Source organism: Chelonia mydas, chromosome 1 (assembly GCF_015237465.2).
Source record: "Chelonia mydas isolate rCheMyd1 chromosome 1, rCheMyd1.pri.v2, whole genome shotgun sequence".
Classification (NCBI taxonomy): Eukaryota; Metazoa; Chordata; order Testudines; family Cheloniidae; genus Chelonia; species Chelonia mydas.
The window spans coordinates 116,177,819-116,201,291 of record NC_057849.1 but is presented as its reverse complement, the minus strand read 5'-3'; the positions used below and the strand labels follow the sequence as shown (position 1 = coordinate 116,201,291).

General features: G+C 41.0%; 1 protein-coding gene across 1 annotated transcript; it reads left to right on the top strand.

The window, feature by feature from the left end:
• Positions 1 to 5,871: 5,871 nt before the first annotated feature.
• On the top strand, positions 5,872 to 19,380 carry PDCL3 (phosducin like 3). The gene is made up of 6 exons (XM_037898213.2): positions 5,872 to 6,063; positions 9,348 to 9,480; positions 13,127 to 13,217; positions 14,059 to 14,202; positions 15,061 to 15,269; positions 17,559 to 19,380. Exons 1-6 carry the CDS (start codon positions 6,058 to 6,060, stop codon positions 17,699 to 17,701), a joined length of 726 nt encoding a protein of 241 aa, XP_037754141.1. The 5' UTR covers positions 5,872 to 6,057; the 3' UTR covers positions 17,702 to 19,380.
• The last annotated feature ends 4,093 nt before the right edge of the window (positions 19,381 to 23,473 follow it).

Genomic DNA, 23,473 nt, shown 5'->3' with positions numbered 1-23,473 from the left:
TTATCCGTATCTACCACATTTCTCAGGACATATTACATACAGAGAGCCTATCAGAGAGGCTGTAGGCAGTGCCACTGGCATATAATTTTGCCCACTGTTAAAAGCAGCAAGGTATTACCTGTTCCAACAAAGGATGGTCCTGGCACTTCCAAACTAGGAGCTGAAAACCCAAAGAAATGGGGGGCCTGATTTTACTCTAACTTAATACTAGCATAACTCCATTGATTTCAGTGGGAATTATTCCTGATTTATATCTGAATCAAAGGCCCTGGGCCTCTGACTGTAGTTACAGTAGCAAAACAAAAGTAGGGTTGGTGGGAATCAAATATAAAAAGGGACATTGTGAACAGCCTCCCTGGCATACTCTAGAACGGCCCGTGCATCGGGAATGATATCAACCATTCTGCTTTGATATTATTGAAGTTGCTTTCCACGCTACTTACCTCTGCCTCCATTCCAGTTGGTGTTAATCCATCTCCATCTTGGGATGAGTAAAAAATGCAGCAGCTAGACCACAGGACCCCTTCTCATCTGTCCCAGTAACTTTTTCATGGTCTCCATGTGCCAGGTTTTCTAACTGTCTATTGCATTAGACTGGCTCCAGTCAGATTACCCACTTTGCCTCTTCAATAAATAGTATTTCCCTGCTCCTGACATGAGGGCCAAGAAAGGACTCTCTCTGTGCCCAACATTACTGAAGGCAGAGCCAGCACCAATGGCTGGAAGATAGGGAACAAGTTTGCATTGACTAAGGTAAACCACAGCCTTTTGGCTCAGTACAACTGAGGATTGGAGGAAGCTGGTAGCTGTACAACTCAGGCTCTGTTGTCATTGGGTGGATGGTTTAGATCCAAAGGTAAAGAGTCAGCTTTTTGAAAAGTCCTCCTCCACCCTGAATAGCAGACATCAATAACTATAAAATCTCCAAAGCCAAACACTTACATTTTCCCTTTCTACAGAGAAGGGTGAGAAATAAAACCTTTATGGGTAGACTCTCATGCTACTGCTTTAATTAATGTGCATGGCACTTAGATACCAAAGTGATCGTTGCTTTAGGAATACTCTAGATATATAGAAAAACACAGGGTTTCAATAACTAAGAGAGGGGTGCCAGGGTGCTTGCCATCAGTTCTGGGGGAAGATCAAAAGGTTTTATCTATCCTGTAACTTACGAAGGGTCAGATGCATTTTCATACAATTTGATAAAAAGTACCATTTTCTGGAATGCAAAGTTTGTCTGGAATTAATATTTTAAAATGAAGTTTTCAACAGAAATATTGCCAGACTCTTAAATATAAATGAACCAGCAGGTGCTGTTCTACTGAGCTTCAGCACATCAAAGGCATATCATTACATGCATGTTTGGTAATATGCATATTTATTATTTTATCATGGCAGAGCCTTGGAGGCCCCACTCTGCTGAGCACACATAAGCAAAAGATGGTCTCTTCCCCAAAGAGCATACAATCTAAGGCCCTTGTCGTAAATATACAGCTCAGGGTAGCATAAAATCCTTCCTTACCTGTAAAGGGTTTAGAAGCTCAGATAACCTGGTTGGCACCTGACCAGAAGGACCAATGGGGAAAGAAGATACTTTCAAATGGAGGGGGGGGGGTGGAGGCTTTGTTTGGTGCTCTGTGTGTGTTCTCCCCAGAGACAAAGGGAGCGACCAAGCAAGTAATCCAGCTCCCACTGAAATGATACATCTAATATTACAGAAATAGTAAGTAATACCAAGGAAATGCGTTATAGTATCTTTTGTTTTAACTTGTGAATTGTCCCTGTGCTAAGAGGGAGGTTTATCCCTGTTTTTGTAACTTTAAAGTTTTGCCTGGAGGGGAAATCTTATGTGTTTTGAATCTTTTTGTTACCCTGTAAAGTTATCTTCCATCCTGATTATACAGAGGTGATTCTTTTATCTTTTTTTTAAATAAATTCTTCTTTTAAGAAGCTGATTGATTTTTCATTGTTCTTAAGATCCAAGGGTGGGTCTGTGTTCACCTGTACCAATTGGTGAGGATATTATTCTCAAGCCTTCCCCAGGAAAGGGGGTGTAGGGTTTGGGGGAATATTTTGGGGGAATAGGACTCCAAGTGGTCCTTTCCCTGATTCTTTGTCTAAATCACTTTGTGGTGGCAGCATACTGTTCAAGGACAAGGTGGAATTTGTGCCTTGGGAAAGTTTTTAACCTAAGCGGGTAAAAATAAGCTTAGGGGGTCTTGCATGCGGGTCCCCACATCTGTACCCCAGAGTTCAGAGTGGGGAAGCAACCTTGACAGCCCCAATCCTACAAACATGTTTATAGTTTTATTCACGTGAGTGGTCTCTCTGAAGTCAAGACAACTGATGGCCCTGATCCTGCAACCAGCTTTGAAGAGATGGACCTTTGAGGTCATATGAATCCCCAGAGACGTATGTCTGTGCATAGCCAGTTGCAGGATTGGGGCCAATAAGAGTATAGTCAAGCACGTGAAGAAATTTTTGCAGAATCTGCGCCCAGTAGCCTGAAGTTATTTTAGCACCAAATACATCCGTGTGAGTAAACCTCTATTCTCACGTGAGGCCCAATGGAAATCAATGGGCTTTGCACTGGAACAGGGAGCCCACCCATCTAGATACAGTTGCAAGACTGAGGCCTTATCCTTGATTTAATTGCCTTTATTGTTATAGGAAGATTCAGTAGTACGGGGAAGCAAAGCACTACTACAAAATCTTGTATTTGAGGTTCTTTATTTAACTGGAACATTCTTGTTTTTATTTTAAACTAGAAATTTTTGATAATTCCTTTTGGTATATTTTCAACATTTCCATATTTAGCATTTTTTCTGTAAGATAAATAACAAGTACACAGATTCAACACGTTATCAAATACTTTAACATGAAAATTTGAGCTTTTCCTAGCTGGTAAAATTTCTACAACATTCCCATATAGTAAACATATAGACCCCAATCCTGAAACCACTTATGCAAGCAAGCAACTAAAAGACCATAAGAACTTTGATATTTGAAGTAAGCAGGAGAGGAAAAACACATTGACAACTGAAAATTAAAAATAGTAGATTCCTAGATTTTAATACCAAAGGAAACCAATTGTGATCATCTACTCTGACATCCTGCATAACACAGGATGTTATTTTATTAATTCCTGTTTCAAGCCCAATAGCAGTGATAGAACTAGAGCACATCTTTTAGAAAGATAGACACCTTGATCTAAAAATTTCCAGTGATTATGAATTCACCATGACCTTTGGTCAGTTGTTCCACTGGTTAATTATCCTCACTGTTAAAATATATATACTTTATATCTAGTCAGAATGTGTCTAGTTTCAATTTCTAGTCCCTGGATCTTTTATACCTTTTGTCTGCTAGTCTGAAAAGTCCTCTATTATCAAGTTTCCTTTCCCCATGTAGTACTTACAGAATATGATCATCACTCCTTAACCTTCTCTCTGTTAAGCTAAATTGATTGAGCTCGGTGAGTCTCTCGCTATAAGGCTTTCCAATCTTCCAGTCATTCAAGTGGCTCTTCTCTGAATCCTCTGAACTTTTTAACATCCTCCTTGCATTGTGGGCACCGTACACAGTATACCAGTGCTAAATCCAGAGATAATATAACCTCTCTGTACCTGCTCAATATTCCCATTTATACATCCAAAGATCACATCAGCCCTTTTGGCCAGAATCACACTGGGAGCTCATGTTCAGCTGATTATCCACTATGATCCCCAAGCCTTTTTCAGAGTCACTGCTTCCCACAATAGAGACCCTCAGCCTGTAAGAACAGCCTACTATGTTTTTTGTTCCTAGATGTATGTAACTTACATTTGGCTGTACTGAAATGCACAGTGTTTGCCTGTTCCCAGTACTTCACTTATTTACTACTGTTCCAATCTTTGTGCCATCTGCAAACTTTATTTGCAACGATTTTATGGGTTTTTTTTCTAAGTTATTGATAAAAATGTTAAATATGGTAAGGCCAAGAACTGACCCCTGCAGGACCCCACTAGAAACACCGCCACTCAACAGCCACTTAACCAGCTTTTCATCAATTTAATGTGTGCCATGTTGATTTTGCATCACTCTGGTTTATTAATCCGGATGTTCTATTCTACTAGTCAAATGCCTTACAGAGGTCTAGGTATTTTACATTAACAGTATTATCTTTCTTAATCAAACTTCTAATCTCTCTATTAAAAAAAAAAAAGTTAGTTTGACAAGGCCTGTTTTCCATAAATCATGTTGATTAGCATTATTATATTACCCTCCTTTAGCTCTTTATTAAATGGCTCCCATATCGGTTATTCCATTTTTTCCCCCCAAAACTGATGTCAGTCTGATACAGGCCTATAGATCTCTGGGTCATTTTTAAATACCAGCACATTAGCGTTCCTCTAGTCACCTGGAACTTCCCTGATTATTCTCAGGCTTATTGAAAATCAACATTAACAGTCGAGAGAGCTCCTTGATCATCTTTTTTTAAAACGCCTGGATGCAAGTTACCTGGCCTGCTGTTTTAAAAATGTCTGACTTTAGTAGTTAAGTTTTCACATCATCCTTTGTCACTAGGGTTGCCAACCCTCCAGGATTAGCCTGGAGTCTCCTAATCTTTAAGATTGTCATGTGATGAAATCTCCAGGACTACATCCAACCAACATTGGTAACCTTACTTGTTACTCTTGGAGTGGATAATGTGAATACATCTTGTTTTTTGACCACCCTCCCCCCACAACACAGGGCGGAAATATTTATTTTATACTTCTGCCTTTCCTGCATTATTGTTGACAATTCTATCAGTAACAGACCAGTACCATTGTTTTTGTTCTTGACATACTTAAAACATTCCTTTTTATGGTCTTTCACACTGCTGGTCACAGATTTCTCCTTGTGTCTTTTTGTTTTCCTTATCAATTTTCTACACTTCCTACCTTCTACTTTACATTCATTCTGCATTTATTTTTATATAAATCTTTTATAGTTGCTTTCACTTCCCCTCTAAGCCAGGCTGGTGTACTCTTATCAAAAAATTCCCAACCAGAAATTTTTAAACAGAAAAATGTGAAAACTTTCCACCAGTTGATTCAGCTCCTAATTGTTTTTGATTTTACAAAACCAGCCCTTTTAAAAGCAAGTGAAGTTACTGGTTTGGACTTGATTGTGTTTGCACATAACAAATGTACTCAAACTATGATCACTTGCACCTAAACAAACAGTCATTCTGAGTTCTGTGATCAATTCCTCTTTATCTGTGAAGGGGAGGGCTTGCAGATAATTCCCCCAGGTTGTCTCCAAGACTTTTTGAATTATGATTTTGATAAATGCAAAGGAAATTTTAATACTGACAGCCTGTGATCGCCACTCCATTGCACTCCGATAGAGATCAGTTCAATACCTGGAGAGGGTTCCTGTCTCAGAGGAGGACAGGTTTGGCATTCTCTAGCAGAATCCACTTCATCCAGGCCTGTGAGAGGGCCCTGAGCTCTGCTGTGCGGGCAGACCGCTTCACGCGTAACACTAGAGTTACAAGGAAGATTATGACAGGTTTCAGAGTAGCAGCCGTGTTAGTCTGTATCCGCAAAAAGAAAAGGAGGACTTGTGGCACCTTAGAGACTAACCAATTTATTTGAGCATAAGCTGTCGTGAGCTACAGCTCACTTCATTGCATGCATCCGATGAAGTGAGCTGTAGCTCACCAAAGCTTATGCTCAAATAAATTGGTTAGTCTCTAAGGTGCCACAAGTACTCCTTTTCTTTTTAAGGAAGATCATGAAATCCTTGATTAGGGCCGGATCCCCGCGCCCTAGGGCCGGGCGCCCCCTCTCCGCCAGCCCCCCGGGGTGCGAATGCGAAGTGGGGAATGACCCCGGGTGTCCCTACAGCCCCTGTCTGTCCTTACAAGGCTACCCCGGAAGCCGCCGCTCCCGCCGCCTTACACGGTTTCCTGCTCCCGGGGACTCGCAGGACCGAGGAGCGGCACGTGGGGGCTGAGCGGAGGCGGGGGAACTCGCCCTGCGGCCGGCCCCGGGGAGGCGCCTCTGCAGCGGCAGTTTCGGGGACAAAATGCAGGTGAGGAGCCGCGAGCGCCGTGGGGAGGTCCCCGGGGAGGCAGGCCGGGGGAAGGGCTCGCAAAGCCCCCGCGCTGCGGGCTGGATGCGGCCGGCTCTGGCGGGGATCGGCGGGGAGGGGGGTGTCTCCTGGCCGCAGCGTGGCCCGTAAGGGGCCTGCTCCGCTCGGCGCAGCCGGGGGCTCGCTCGGGGCCTCCCGCGGGCCGGGCTGCAAGGCGTGGGGGGGGGAGCGCTGGCCAGCCATGGCCACATAAGGAGCGCGCTGCGGGCTCTCTTTGCACTTCCTGGGTCTCGGGTTACAAAATGCTGCGTGGGGGTTGCTCCTTGCAAGGGGGAAAAGCCTCCGCCGCGACTCCCCTTCCGCCTGCTCTGGGCACGCGTCTTGCCTTGCTAGTAGCCAGCGGGGGCCTGCAGCACTGGGGCTGGGCTCCCACTCGAGCGCCAGGACAGGAGCCTTCAAGAGACAGGATGGGTGCGGTGACATCTGCTACTGGACCGGCTTCTGTTGGGGAGAGACACGCTTTGGAGCAGCCCGGAAGGACAGCACTGAGTGGCTCCCAGGCTTGTCTCTTTCGCCAGTAGAAGTTGGTCCAAATAAAAGAGATGACCTCACCCACCTTGTCTCTCTAATATCCTGGGATCCACACAACTACAGCAGCACTACAGGAAACTTCAACTCTGTCAAAACACACTTCCCACCCTGTGGGCTGAAGAGGTGGGCGGGGGGGTGGTACCAGGCCCTGAGCTCAGCCTGACCACAATCATATTTATTACAAGTGAAAAATTCCAATACTGCCTCAGAATAAAGCCTAATTGTATTGACTTACCAGTGGTCTTACTCCCAACAGGCCTATAGTACTTAGTGTTTTAAAATAAGGGGGGGCAGACACAGCATTGTCTGTGCTCATGCACCATACAGCCCTAGAAGATGGCCCAACTTGATTATCATACACATTGTAAGGAGAGTGATCACTTTAGATAAGCTATTACCAGCAGGAGAGTGGGGTGGCGGGAGAGAAAACCTTTTGTAGTGGTAGACACCCATTTTTTCATGCTTTGTGTGTATAAAAAGATCTTCTACACTTTCCACAGCATGCATCGGATGAAGTGAGCTGTAGCTCACGAAAGCTTATGCTCAAATAAATTGGTTAGTCTCTAAGGTGCCACAAGTACTCCTTTTCTTTTTGCGAATACAGACTAACACGGCTGTTACTCTGAAACTGTGTAAATGGTGACTTGACATGTAGTGACGTGCTTTGTCTTTATTTTGATGTCCTGCAAAGCATTGTCTGTCACAAGATCTTGCAGTCAGAAAGGTTAATGCTTATGTAAAGTGTGGTCTTAGTCTGGGTAACATTGTGGAACTGATTGTTTATTGTCTCAGAGCTCAGATGAAATTTGTTTGGCTTACAACAAAAAAAGTTGGTTTGTTTTCCTAGGTGACAGACTTACAAATGCACCCGGGCCCTGGAAACCTACTTGGATTGTTTCTGGCTTGTGCATCACCACGAATAATACAATTTTGCTGGCCGATTTCTGCCTTCAGTGGCACTTGTGCACCTACAAAATTTGAAATTGCAATAAGAAATTACAGTGCTATTGATCTGTGAGCCAGAAAGATAGAGCCCATCTCGATCTTCCAAAGCTATTGGAGAGTTTATAGAAGTACATCTTGCATTAGTCACCCAAGTAATCTATACAGATACTGAAGTGATGGGAAACTCCCTGAATTAACAAAGTAAGGAAGCATTAGCCCCATGGTATAGACTTGAACTAAGGAACAAGGAGTGTATGGCAGAGCCACTAATTTAACCTATATGTCCTCAGTCCCAGTTCATTGCCTTAATTACACACCGCTCTTTCAAGTACATGTGGGGAGCAGACGTCTATAAATCTCAAAATAAAGAAAACCTAAATCAACTCTCCTGACTCCCACAATTTTATTATAACTCCAAGATGTATAGTATGTGTTATGTGTCTGACCTCTGTTCAGTGTTCCTTTGTCTTATCCTGAGAGGGATATAAAATCCCTTTGTTTCTGGTAAGTGGTGGCTGTATGTATTAAAAACAGTATTATTTTTTACAACTTACTTTGATATCTTTCTGTTCAGATGGTAAAACAAACTGTTGGAAAAGTTAGGCTTTACATCTAAATGTTGCCAATGAACAATAACAAAGTGCAAGAACAGACTTTTTTTAAAAAAAGTTCCCACCTGGAAGGAAATGACAAAAGTACCTAGTGCTTCTGTTTTGCTGGAATCCCAAATCTAGTATGTTCTGGACCTTAAATTAGTCCTTGTCTCCACACACTTTTTATATAAAGGTGTGTTTGTTTAAACCAGTACAAAACCCTGTTTTGGTTCAAGATGCTTACGTAGATTTAGCTAAACTTGATTCCGTAGTTATTTGAGCTAAACCCAAATAAATGTGGTTTCACAGACTGGTGCAGTTTTAACAAAATTGGTTTTAAAATCTATTTTAAGTTAAACTGGTGAAACTTCCTTGGGTTGAAAAAGCCAGTGTGGCAGGAGTGATTATTGGAGAACTGCCATTTGCACAGTTGGTGAATATTTTCTGATTGGAAAAAAAGGAAATTTTCTTGTCTTTTTTTCTAGCTAGCTGTGCCCATAGGGAGGTCACAGAACCTGTGACCTCTGTTGTCTGCTTTTCCTTAAAAAAAAAAAAAAAAAAAAAAAAAAAAAAAACTCCTGATACAGACAGGTTTCAGAGTAGCAGCCATGTTAGTCTGTATCCGCAAAAAGAACAGGAGTACTTGTGGCACCTTAGAGACTAACAAACTTATTTGAGCATAAGCTTTCGTGGTCTACAGCCCACTTCATCGGATGCATGCATACGGACACCCTGCTTCTTCTTTCCCTGCCCTCCCACCCAGATCATCTCTCCTTTCCCCAAGTAAGAGAGTTACAAACTGTGCTGCAGCATTCTTCTTCTGAGAACCTGCAGAAGCCCTTCTTTCCATCCTACCTCAAAACCCTACAGGGGTGGAGCAAGGTATCAGCTTCTTTGCAAGGCACTATCCCCTGTTCAGGCCTGAACAGAAATCCCATCATCAGGAGAATCTGTGTGTGTTTTCAGTTGCAGGCACAATAAAATCACTACTCCAGTAATGTGGTATGTCTCGGGGGGGGAATCCAGCCCGCACATCCTCCCCCTCAACAACAACAACAACAAAAAAAGCAAAGCTGATTGGGGCTCAGTTGTGGACGTGGTAGAAGTGTTCCTTCAGTGTAAAACATACACATCCTCCATTTTGTTCTGTTTTAGGACCCTAATGCAGATACAGAGTGGAATGACATTTTGCGTAAGAAGGGCATCCTCCCTTCCAAGGAAAAGCCAAAAGAGCAAGAGGAGGCAGTGGAGGAGCAGGAGCAGCAGAGACTTCAGCAGAACTCTGTTGGTGAGTGATCAGGAAATAAGAGGAGCAGAAAGCTAAATCCTGAGCCACTTCTGTATTAGCATGTCCAGTGACCACGGTAGATAAAAATCAATTATTTGATTTTTTTTTTTTCCCCCATAGGTTTTTTCCTCAAAAAGCATTTTATCAAAAAAATCCGATCTAAAGATAGTTTCAATTAAGATACATTGTAGCTCAAAGATATCTCATCATGGAATAGGGATTATTAATTCTATAGTATGAGACAATATATTCAAGTAATGTTTAAGAAAAGTTTTGTAAATGAGTTCCAATAATTCATGGATTAGGGACCTAATTTTATGGGGTTCCACAGGCTTCTGTATAGATTATTTAGGTTAATCTTTCTATCTACCCAATGGGACTCGGTGCTCAGTCTAGAAGATACCATCAGAGATGCCTAGTTTTGCAGTTCTCAAACTGGATTTGTGTCTCCAGAAGTAACATGCTTGTTAACAGCAAAAATGTTTTTAAATAAATAACATAATATATAGAGGTGAGAAATAACAGACCTCAACTCTGCTGTCCCTCTGCAAATTTGTGTACACAGAGTCAATCCCTTACCTCTCTCTAAAAGTTCAAAATTTCAGAAGGTTCAGTGAATAGAAGATTGTTGGGGGCAGAATAGATCTGGACAAGGAGAAGAAGTCTGGAAATAAATGTGAGAAGCGAGGGACATATGCTTGTTAAACTATTATATGTTTGCTGTTGAAGAAAAAAATCCAGAATACTTAAGGTTGTTGTTTTAGTTAAATAAAACAATTTAAATGTCTGTCTGGTGATGTTCTCCTCCTAATATAGTATGGCAAGAAAATCCTATTAATGATAGTTCACCTCCTAATGACTTCATAAATATCTGCTTCAATTACCTTTTGGTAAATGAAATAACCAAACAATCATTCATTTTCTGATATAGGTGTAAAACTAATCTGAAATGTTTTCAGAATAAATCCCTGTTTAAAAATATATAGTGTGTACCTTCTAAAAATGAAACCTACATCTATCTCTGAGTTGTGAAGAATATGTATTAAGGTTATAACAACCAACAAGAATGCACTTTTATGTAGAAATCCATGATTAAATTGAGTCTTCCTCACTAGTGATTTAAATCAGTTTGATTTGATTTAAATCAAATCCACCCTGCCAATCACTTTAAAATGTCCAAATGAAAAACAACCTTTTCTCCTGTAACTTAGGGGATACCAAGAGTAGGCCTCATATGACATGTTTTGCTTGTTACAACATAGCAGAATTGGCAGAATTCATTTTTTTTTACAACTTTGGCAGATATTATCTATTGGTTTTTCTGCAATTTTTAGATTTCTTTTATAGATTTTTAATTTCCACAGTTACCGGAAATTATTGGTGGGGGAAGGGGGGGCCGGACATTATTTTGTGATCGAATCTCAATTTCTACTGTCATGAAAGTTAAAGCTTTATGAGCCGTTAAAAGATAAATTGTGAACATCACATGTCAAAATATACAAAGTAAATATCTTTAAGTCAACAAGTCATACATGTTTTTCCTATTCATTTACTAGTCCGTTTGTAACAAATCTAAATCACTGGACTTTGGCTCTAGTAAATTCTCAAGCAGCATTTTTCTTACTTTATCTTTAAAATTTGATTTATTATCTATGGGGAAAAAAAGTTCATTGGTCTGTGTGTCCATATACGGGTATGACACTCAGCACCCCTGAATTCACCCTCTACACGCTATTGTAATAATCTTTGTACAAAATATGCCTTGTGAGGTATCACTTGAAAACTCATAGACGTTAGACGATCATGATGGTCCCTTCTGACCTTAGACTGACCTGCATACCGCAGGCCAGAGAACCTCACCCACCCACTCCTGTAATAGACCCGTAACCACTGTTTTGTTTCTTGCATTTATTCAGAAAGTAGATATTGCTATTAAGTTTTGTTTCCTTTTTCCTCATGTTGTGGATTTTCCATTTCAGGTGGCTATATTTGAAATCTTCCATTGTTGTATGTAGTAGAGTTGCAGACATGTTGGTCCCAGGTTATTGGAGAGAGCAGGTGGGTGAGGTGTTATCTTTTTTTGGACCAGCTTCTGTTAGTGAGAGAGACAAGATTTCCAGACACGCACAGCTCCTCTTCAGGTCTGGGAAAGATATTCTGAACAGGTGGAACAGATTGTTTTGCGTAAGAAGTTAGCACTTATACTAAGGGACTATTCGAGGCCCATTAACACCTCTGCAGTCATGGGACAAAAAGGGGGTTAGTGGGTTACAGATTGTTGTTGTAATAAGTCATAAATCTAGTGTCTGTGTTCAGTCCATAATTTCTCATAACTTTGCTAGACACTAATTTAAGCTCCCAGGCTCATCTTTTGAAAGTGTTGTGCAGGTTTCCTTTGAGGATAAGGACGGCTAAGTCAGCTATAGAGCAATCGCTTTGTGGAAAGTGCCCACCTACTGGTGATAGTTTTGTGTGTGTGTCTTTTATCATTTTCCTGTGAGAGTTCATTTGAGAGCATAGTGATAATCTGGTTTCACCCACTTAGTTGCTATTGGGGCATTTAGTGCCTGGATGAGGTACACCACATGGTGTGATAGGCATGTGTAGGATCCCTGGATCTTGAAAGATATGCTTTGGTGAGTGATGATCATTGTAGCAGTGGAGATATGTCTGGCAGATATTTTGCATCTATTCTGGCAGGTTCTGGTGCTGCTTTGAGTTGGTGTGTCCGGGTATTTGGGGAGCTTCATTCTGATGATGAGCTTGGAGAGGCTCGGGGGTTGTTTGAAGGCCAGAAAAGGGGGGGGTCAGGAAAGACTTATTTCAGGATGGGATCCCCGTTGAGAATGGGTTGTAGTTCATAGAATCATAGAAGATTAGGGTTGGACGAGACCTCAGGAGGTCATCTAGTTTGATGGTACTCCATATGGGTTCCAGTACAGGGTGGTAGGCTACAATAAGGGGGATGCGGTTGGAGAGGTTTTTGTTTCTGTATTGAAGCAGGTTCTCTAAGGCTATTTGGGTGGCCCATTCCATGCTGTGATCTACTTCTCTAGACTTATTCTGCTTATTGATTTTCAAAAGAAACAGATATAATTGTCTAAAATAAGGTTCGGCTTGGCTATAGTTATGAATTTGCAAAATGGTCAAATAACCCTGGGATAGAGGCAAGGGAACAGAGCTGATGATGGTGTGAGGCTGGTGACTGTAATCCTGAATTTCGTGACTTGTTTAAATTGTTAGAACCTTATTTGTAATGCAGTACATGTTTGTTCAGTGGGATCACAGGATAATCAACAAGAACTGATGCTTAGAAGGGAGAAGTTTCACTTTAGTAACTTTGATCAAGTATTTGCAGTTATATCCCAGATATTTACAATTGTAAATCTGTGGAGAGGAGTGCTGATAAAGCTCTGACCATCCCTCTTCCCGCTCAAAGGGCTGAGTTTGAGGGTTTCTCAACTCCCTTCTCCGATCATTGTAAGTGGTCTTACTGTGTTATCTTGTTCAATAGCTTAGAAAAACAGCAGAAAATAACATGCATTTTCTCAAGAGGAAAAATGCATGATGTGGGGTTACAAACTTGCACAGGTTAATCTTTCTTCCCTTGTGGAATATTGCTAATCGTATATTTCTCCCCCTCCAGTGAAAACATATGAAGACATGACTTTGGAGGAGCTAGAAGAAAATGAAGATGAGTTTAATGAGGAAGATGAGCAAGCTATCAAAATGTACAGGTGAGAGCAGTTTGCAGAATTGTCTAAATGAAACTATGTTGGTTACCTCCTTACACTCTAATACAATGCAATTGGAATTCCATTTTCCTGAAGAGAAGGCGAGGAAGGATGTCCTTAATAAGGCCCAAGACAGGGAGCTGGAAGATCTGGGGTTTGTACCCTGGTCTGAAAGACTTCTTCTTAATATCCTTAACTAAGCCACTTGGGTCTACATCTTGGATACCCTATTTAGGGTTCCATTTTTCATAGGTACTCTTAATGCATAACCCAAGTTGAAGTCAATGGGTGCAAAGAGCCTCCGCAGATCAGATCTTGGGTTCAGCACCTAACTTATTGGAGACGTCTAAAAATTTTGGCCTTAATGAAACTGAGGAAAAGAGATTTTGGGTCTGAATCTCTACCATGTTTTTCCTTGAGCAGTCATTTATATCTGTTTAGTGTGGAAGTCTAAAAACTCTGTCTTTCTGATTTGGTATTATTTTGTATAGCTATAAATGACTGCTCAAAGTGCAGGATAGTGGAGAGCTCATCCTTAAGTATTTTTAACTACTTACCTCTATCTCAGGGACAAAATATATTTTTATGCACAATGTCTGAAGCTGAATATTGTGACTTTATTCCACTATGATACAAACATTAATCAATTTTAGACTGCTCTTATATTTAAATGCAAAACTATGTAAACTCTCCTTCACTACCCTGGTGCTTAGAGACCTTTATACTTCATCTCTGCAGACTAGGCTTCAAAACCTGTAACTTTGATTGTCTAATCATTGCTCTGTTATACAAGTGTATCTGCTTGTTTGATTTCTCTTCCATCGTTCCCCTCCTTGTTGTATAGACAGCAAAGGATAGCAGAATGGAAAGCTACTCAAATAAAGAACAAGTTTGGGGAAATTCTGGAGATTTCAGGACAGGATTATGTTCAAGAAGTTACCAAAGCTGGCAAGGGTATATGGGTAATCCTGCATCTTTACAAACAAGGGTAAGTAAGCTGTTTTTAAACACTTCGCATTTTCAGATGCTATTAGTGAACAACGCTAATACCGTTAGACAAGTGAATAACTGTGTTATGGCCATTAAAGAATTAATTTCAGAATTCTATCAGTTAAAATTAAGGAAAACCACACTCCTTACGCTTATCGCTTACGACCAAAGTCTACTGAAACTTCACTACAGAGAGCTTCTGGGGGCAGACTTAATCCTTTTCTGTATAAAAGCACTTGATGCTATGCACTCGAGATCACCAGCTTCCTTACCTACCCAATGGAGTTCTATGTGGCCCATCTTCTCTTGTTGCGCAAAATTTGGGTGAGCAAGGTACTCAACCCCACTGACATTATAAAGTAGCTTTCCAAGGAAGTTGTCACTACTTTTAGAAATAAATCTGTGTGTTATAGAAATGATTCTAAAAACTTGCTTGTTCATTGTCTTTAATTTAAATTACACTAATCAGCTCTTCACAGCACACAATATTTTGTTCATTTAACAATAGAAATAGAAGTTTGATTCTTTTCTTTAAAAAGCTGTTGTTTCTCTCCACCTTGTGTCTACTTTTTTAGCATGCACTAGTCACAGAAATGGCATCTTGTAAACTAACTTTGTTCTATAATAAGAGTGGGAAATCTTAGTTCAGCTACTGTAACAAATGACTCTAATGGCTTTAAACTTACATGTATACTGGAGTGATGGGCACTCTAGTAATATCTATACATTGTTTTATACATTTGTATTTCCATAAGTACTGTTAAATAGGTTGGTACTTCTAACTTTCCATGTGGAAGGGACTACTCCTGATATTCTGTCTCTTAGCTCTTCTTTTTATCTGTTTTCTTTTTAACAGAATTCCCCTCTGTACCTTAATAAATCAGCATTTGAGTGGACTTGCCAGGAAGTTCCCAGACGTCAAATTTATCAAAGCCATTTCTACAACCTGCATACCCAACTACCCTGATAGGAACCTGCCTACAATTTTCACATACTTTGAAGGAGATATCAAGGCCCAGTTTGTTGGGCCCCTGGTGTTTGGTGGCATGAACCTGACAAGAGACGGTAAGCAGCTGATCTAGTATTTTGTAGAGAAAAAGCAGAATGTCAATAACCAGTTTAATTAATCTTCCCTATGTTATGCTTGCATTGACCCTCAGAATGCAGGGGCTGGGAATTGGTGACAGGAGGAAAAAAGTGTAATAGAAAGGTTACGTGATTATTTACATTTCTCTGTACATTTTCTGATTCAACAGTATATTTTAAGCAGTAAAATATATACACACTTCCTGTCATTTCTTCCCTCCAAAGTTGTTTGTACCTGAATTCCCTGACCATCCTCCGCTTGTCTTATAACCTGTGCTGCTCGGTTGTGTGGTGTTAGAGTTCTTCTCTCTTACCTTCCTGACCCACGGACTCTGTTCCTAAGTCACTATGCCCGTACCTCCCAAGAGGCAACGTTTTCCCCAGCTCCACTGGGGCTGGGAGCTTGAAGATTCCCCCATCTGCCCCCATCTCCCTGCCCCTCTGCATCTCTGGCAGTAGCTGGGGTCTCTCTCACCTCTCTGAAGTAGAGCCTGAATCTGAGCTCTGAGAGAAAGTGTCGCAGTCTCACATTGTTCTAGAGTGGGGCAGGAGGCACTTACATGAGGTGCCCTGTGGAGGTGGGGACGCTACTTTTTCTCTGGAAGTCAGGGCTCAGTTTAGTCCATATTCCCCTCTTGCAAATAATCTAGGCACAGACCACCAGTGTTGCTGAACCTTTTAACATACTTGATGCAAATGTTTGATAAGCGTATCTTGCGCTCTGTACATGAGGTCTGATAAGGTATTTCAGCACTGGGTGTTTTATTCCTCTGAATGCTGTTGTTCTTCAAGCTTGTCTGCAAAAGCATTTCTTTGAAAGTGGAGGGAAGGGGAACAAAATTCTTCTTAAATGGTGCATCAAGATGAAGGATGTCGGCTGAAAAACGATACTTCCTGCATGTTGGAAACTGAATGAAACCCTTTAGCCTGATTTAATAGGGGATTTTATTGTACTTAAAATGATATTGTTAAATTTCCCAATGGTTCTGTCCAGTTACCTTTAAATAAATTTGAGGCTGCCGTCGAAGTATACCACAAATAAAAGGCATTTCAAGCGCTGTATTTAACTAGATCACTTAGCTATTTTGCAATAGCGTGCCAATAGACTTTCACTAATCAAAGTCGTGGTTTAACTAAAATCCTCGTCTTTTCACATTCTCTGTGTATTACTCTACAGTAAGCATTCTTGACTTTCCAGTGGAAAATTCACTAATGAGAGCATTGCTTTGGGAACAACTACATCTAAATGTAGAGATTGGCTAGTTGTACATCAAAGTGAGAAATAATTTAAAGGTTCTATTTTTATCAGTTCTCCATTTCTAAGAGCATAAGAATGGCCATACTGGGTCAGACCAATGGTCCGTCTAGCCCAGTGTCCTGTCTTTCAACTTTAGCCAGTGCCAGGTGCTTCAGAGGGAATGAACAGAACAGGGCAATTTATCAAGGGATCCGTCCCCTGTTTTCCAGTCCCAGCTTCTGACAGTCAGAGGCTTAGGGACACCCAAAGCATGCATCCCTTCATTTAAAGTAATTGGTATCTAAAGTAATTGATTTTCAGGTTCCTGGGGATAAGTGTTATACCACCTCAGGTTAGTCATCACATAAGGTTCACCTCTGCACTCTGAATTCTTTTTCTTTTGGTCTATGAAACTGGGTGATTTATCTGTGATTGAGGAGAATGTGAGGTTATATTCATTTCCTTTTTGTCTAACAGAATTAGATTTTAATGATTGGATTGCCAGCAGGACTAGGAGAGAGGCTTCTGCTGAATGTGTGGTATTGACTTTCTTCCACTTTGAGGAGGAAATCCAATTTGAGCCTATATAATAATAGGCCTGCTATCAGGAGGGAGATCCTTCTCTTGTAAAGAAACTAATCCACACAAGGGATGCGGGAAGTGGATGAATTGTATTTTTAAAGTTTCCCTGTAAAAATATCTAATTCAGATGTGTAAATGGAATTGTTGCAATTTTTTCCTTCTGTTAAGTAATCTATTCTTTGTGTCTTCCTACCACTCAGTCATTATATAACTCAAGAAACTTTTACCCTCTTGCAGTGTTTTCACCAGTTGGAGTGCACCACTCAGTAGTCTGTATCATACATGCTTTAAAATTCACAAGACAATCTGCAAACACAGCGTGTAAAATGTTGTATGTTTCATATAGTAAAGGTTTTGTATGCTACAGAAAAGAGAAGGCTGAGCCTGAAAGTGCATATGCTGTTCCTCCAACCTCATGGGGCACTCTTTTTTTTCTTAATTCCATGTAGAACTGGAGTGGAAGATTTCAGAGTCGGGTGCAATCAAGACAGATCTAGAAGAAAACCCCAGGAAACAGATCCAGGACCAGTTGATATCCTCAGTCAGGAGCTCTGTTCCAACAAGGAGGGACAGCGACTCTGAAGATGATTAATTCCTATACCAACGTGTAAGATTGATACAGTACATTTTCAGCCAAAGCTCATATCCAATACACTGGATGAAACCCAGATGTCACACTTTAATCTTTCCACTGAAGGCTTTGAATTATGGAAGAATAGATTTTCAAGATAGCAGTTTTATTAGCAATTTCAAACTTTTTATCTATTACAACTTTGTTTAAAATCCAGAACAGTTTTTGAAAGACTTTTATAAATGGAGATACAGTAAATCTTACCCTGCGTTTTGAAAAATAGTTATAGTAGGAAGAGTGATCCTTTTTCCTCTTGTTTTGGTAACTCTTTGTGACAGAGAGAGGCTTACAAGTTTAAGTACCAAATGGTATGGTACATAGTGCATTGATTTTAAGTAACTTATATTCATGTAAATACATTATACATATCTAAGTTACAGTGCACCATTTATTGCAACAGTGCAGTAAGTTCGGGCTTCAGAGTCCTTTTGTTAGCCTGTTGTTTATCAAGATGTCTATTCTGGGCACTGAGAGAGGCAAGCTTGCCTCAAGGACAGTCTCTGACCTGGAGAATACACAGTTGACTAAGGCTATAACTTTATCAAATTAGTGTTGCTACCAAACTGATGCCTCTCATTCGCAATGGAAGTAATCTTAAGAGTTGTCATTTTTTTGTATTAAAGTAAAAACTTTGCGTTCCAGTGTCTGCTACAAATACTACTTGTTAAAATAGGAATCCCTCGGAGGAGGAAAGAAAAAGTTAAAATGCCATCCTAATTATAGATATTCTGAGATTTAAGAAAGCTGCATGCCTGTTTCAGATTGGGCTTGCTGTCCACCTACACTTCTCATTTGTCTACATGTGTATGCTAATAAGCTGCACGTGACTATGCTAACAAGCTCACCCAAAGACCTTTTGTTATGTCGCTGATGGATTCTATGGGAGTATAGAAATTTAATAAGTATAAAACCAAAATCATTAAAATCCTTTTGCTTTGCACTGCTTTGAGATTAGCCTCTGGAAGCTTTCATCTTGGCTTCTTCAGCTTGACCCCTCTATCTGAATCAGTGGAATTTAACCAAAGAACTGCTATTTTAAATAAATTACATATTAGGTTGTAAGATCTTGGTGCAGGGACTGTCTTCCTGTGGGGTTGAACAGTGTCTAACTCAAGGGGACTCTGATCCTTTGGTGCTACTGCAATACAAATAGAGAACAAAGATATAAAATTGCTTTTGGCCTCAATATTACCTGTGCATTGTTGGGGGATGGTTCCCTTCTTGTATTATGAAAGGGTTATTAGAAGTTCCTGATTTACTTACTCTATACCTGTTTAAAATTCCAGGATTATCAGTTTTCACCCAATTGAGTGATCTGATTGAACATAAAAACTAAGTTGTAGATTAATCTTGTCTATGCAAACAAACTTCTATTAACACTGAAATGCTTCTCCTTGTCTGACTATTTGATACCTGTCTGTGTACTTGACTGTTTTGTCTTTGCATATCTGGAGCAATTCTTCTTACACCCTGTACTAGAGCACAGAAGTGATCTGTATGTTGCAGAGAAATTCTTCCAGTGTGTCTTGCAGAGGCTTTGGTGCATAAGTATAAATGTTGATTGTGCATCTCATTTGAAAAGTGGGGTGGGAGGGTTTTATAAATGTCCATCTGAAGTAATAAAACAGCAGTATACACAACGTCCCCTGTAGACTATCCAATGTGTGTCCTATACTCAACTAGTCAATTCTCCTTTTTCCTCCATCCTATACAGTTAAAAAAGGAGACTCAGAAATTAAACATTCTTGGTTACTTCCTCAGCCTTCACAAAACACTTAAACCTGCTATTGGCTTTTAAACTGGATGTGATTTTAAAGGAAACACCTTTTCCAAACCTGAAGAAGAACTGTTGGGAGCTTGAAAGCTTGTCTTTCACCAACTGAAGTTTGTCCAATATAAGGTATTACCCCTTTTACCTTATCTCTTTAAAGGAAACAGTTATTCTAATATTCATATCTGACAAAGTTCAACCCAGCTGCAGGAGATACTACTTCCCACTTAGTAGAGATAGTGTATTTGATGGTTCTTAAATCTTTGCACCCACAAAACAGAGGCCCAGTGTGGTTTTATGTTAGGAAAGAATCATTGATCTTTTACAATAAACCGTTCTCTTGGTCACTGGGACCAGACTGCTCAGTGGTGTAATCCTGCTACAAAATAGGCCTAGAGTGTGAAGGAAGTTTGGAATCTAATCAAGTATTAAAGGGTAGCGTGGACTTACCACCAGGACTGGCAGCAAGAAATTGCTATGCTCCAAGTCTGGGTCTGACAAGGACTCTGATCTCCTTTAACTTATGCACACATATATCCAATAAACAGGAGCGCCTATTCATGGCTCAAGGTGGTCCTTTCCAGTTCTTAAATAAACATCAGTAAACAGTGCCAAGCTCAGCAGGGGCTCACTGGGAAGGGAAGGGGCAAAGGATCCACTGTTACAGAATACCCTCAGTCTTTACTCCCTATGAAGGGAAGGTAGGAGGATCTGGAGCAGACTCTCTTCCTCCTTCCTTAATGCCAAAAAGTGCTAGTTTCTGCACTACTCTGTGTATTTTATGTCATCATTATTGATGATTACTCTAACTCACATCATTTCAACACTATCAGCTGGGGGTAACTACTCCATGCACTGCTGTGGAAATCTCTGCCTAACTGACCAGATACAAAGGCACTTCCAGTAGGTGAACAGATTTTAACTAGGGCATTCAGCAGGATGAAAGGCAAAAGACAACCATAGGAGCAACTTTTAACTCTAAAGTCTATTTGCTTATATAGATATAATGTGTCATTAATAGATATCTGCCAGATATATATATATTTATTCAGTGAATTAATGATTTATAAAAAGCAGCACTGGTGATTGAAGTCACCTATCCCCAGTATAGGTATAGCCTATGCAGTGCATGCTTTTCCATACTGCTTCTGCCAGGGTGTCTTGCCCTGTTCTGGATGGACCATATGTCTGATTCTCCATTACCCATGCACCAGTGTAGAATGGGTGTAAAACTACCAAATCAGAATAGTACCATTTTACACTCATTTTGCACTGAAGTAAATGACTACACAAAGTTCAGGGCAATGAGAATAAGACCTCACTCCACCAAGCCCTTACGCATATGAGTAATCCAATGGCAGTCAATGAGACTACTCGCATGCATGAGTGTTTGCAGGACTAGGGCTTAGGAGCATTGCAGAAGTAGAAATACCTTAAATAGCTTGAGATGTGATGTAACTGTTACTACTAGTGAATTTTTAAGGGATTTTGAAATGTGCTAATTTTATCTCCCTGGTATTTCACTGGAAGTTGGGCTCGGGGGGAGGGGTAATTTTTTGGGTTTTTTTCACCCACAAAACCTTTTTGTTTTTCAGTGAATTAATAAATTTACCACTGGGCTATGGGATAGTCTGAGGTGGGTCTCTCCTGGTGAAGATGTTTCACTTTGTATAACTGATTGAAGAGTCATTGAAGCGGGGGAACTGGATTCTGGGTCTCCCACTTGGGTGCTCAAGCCACCACCTGACAGAGTCATTCTTGTGGTCCGTTTCTGGCACAATGACTATTTTAAGCATTTATCCAAGACAGAACAGCTTCAACAGGAGAAATTGAGAGAGCCCCACCTCAGAATAGTTTATAACCCAGTGCTTAGAGCACCCTCCTGAGAGGATTTGAATAGGGATCTCCCACATTTTCTCCCCATCTTGCAGAGGAGGGGATTACTTCTGGGCTAAAGTTGAGGGAGGCGGCTCCTCCCTCGACCAGATGTTGTAAGGGGCCTGATCTGCGAGGTCTACTGGATCAAGCTCCAGCAAGTGAGATAGATATTGTCTGGCCTATCTTTCCCCTGGTTGGAGGATCCAACTGGGGCGTAGGCATGAAATAACGGTCCAAATACTTGGTGCATGTGCCCAGAGGCAGAGACTTAGGTGCCTAGGGGACTTTTAGGGTGGAAGGTTAGGCACTGAGGGATTTTAGATGCCTACAGGATTAGACTTCAGCCAAGCAATTGTTTTGAGAATCTCAATGGCGCCTATATTTTGTTGGTTTTAGGCACCTAACGTGGGGACTTAAGTGCCTAGGTCCTTTTTGCGGATCTGGGTCTCGGTTCACTCAACCTGGTCCAGACTGAACCTTGCTGGAACTTCAGCTGGGGGAAGGGTAGAGGGGGAAAGAACTGTGGCAGGCAGGGAGTGGCGGATGTCAGCAGCAGGGAGTGGCTGATGAGAGGGGGAAGATCATGTAAGAAGGTATTAGTACTGTTGTTCCTTTTTGACCCAAGCAGCTAGGTAAAATTCAGGGCCCGCATTCTGTTCCAGCTGGAAGAAGTTGTTGACAAGGCTGGCTGGTGTGTTTTTTTGTTTTGTTTTTTGTTTTGTTTTTTTTAATAAATACAGGGAATGTACAAAATCCTGATCACCAAATGCAGGAGGAACCAAAAATGGGGGATATCCTCTTCGGTTATAGCCTAGGCCCCTAAGCCTCTTCAACCAGCACCAGACCCAAAAGCTCTCTAAGGTTTCTCCTACAATCTTACTGTGCTCTCAGAATCCTGCTTGGATTTCTTCAGGCTGCCTTGTCTTTCTCTGGTTCTATGTTCTGCCTTCGCTCACATAAACATCCTTCCCAAAAACAATAATCAGCAAAAGCCCCTCTACTCCCACACACTCCAGAACTCCTGGGTGGGGTTACAAAACTTTTGTCTTAGGTGGCAGCTTGGTGATTAATTTACAGGTATGTTAATTGAAGAGAGCATCCGTACCCTTCACTCTCAATGAGGCTTTAAGTCAACCCCTAACAAGGTTTCACCCAGTTCATAAAAAGTCTGAGAGAGACCGATAAGAGTTGCAACTGGAGTAAAGGGGTCTTGCAGCACTAAGATCTTGGGAGAGAGTCCACTCTAGTTTTTGCACTCTGCCCTCCTGTTTATCTTTACCCTACCTGCCTGTTAGGATATAGATATTCAGGCCTATCTGTAAAGGCCTATACTCTAAGAATTTAGGTGTTTTCTTATCACTTAGCTAGTTATAGAGGTATAAAAGAAAGAATCAAAATCACTGTCTGCCGGTGTAAGGTCCTTCTCTTACTATGACAGTCGGAGGCCCTGTTCTTAGGCTGAGATCTCTGGTTAAGCAACAGAGGCAGCCATAAGCTGGGAAGCGAACGGTCACATCCTCACATCCCAACCTAGCCACGTTGAAATAAGGTGCTATTGGGCTGTTAGGAATACAATCCTGTCCAGATAATGCCTATCGCCTCCAGAGAAAGGGAAGTGCCTAGATGTAAAAGGAAACTTAGTTTGATAGCATCCTGTCTGGCAAGAACTCACTTATCAATAGCTGGGATGTGAAATCCTCACTTCTGTATTGTTTTGTCATTATAGTTCCCACTTTGCTATTGTTTGTCTGTATAATCTCTGTCTGGTTCTGTGATTGTTCCTGTCTGCTGTATAATTAATTTTGCTGGGTGTAAACTAATTAAGGTGGTGGGATATAATTGGTTACATAATCATGTTACAATATGTTAGGATTGGTTAGTTAAATTTCAGTAAAATGATTGGTTAAGGTATAGCTAAGCAGAATTCAAGTTTTACTATATAGTCTGCAGTCAATCAGGAAGTGAGTGGGTGGGCATGTGGGGGCGGGAATGGGAATGGGGGTGAGGAAATTGGAATCATGTTTTGCTAACGGGGGAAATGGGAACAGGGAATGGGGGTAGGGAAATTGGAATCATGTTTGGCT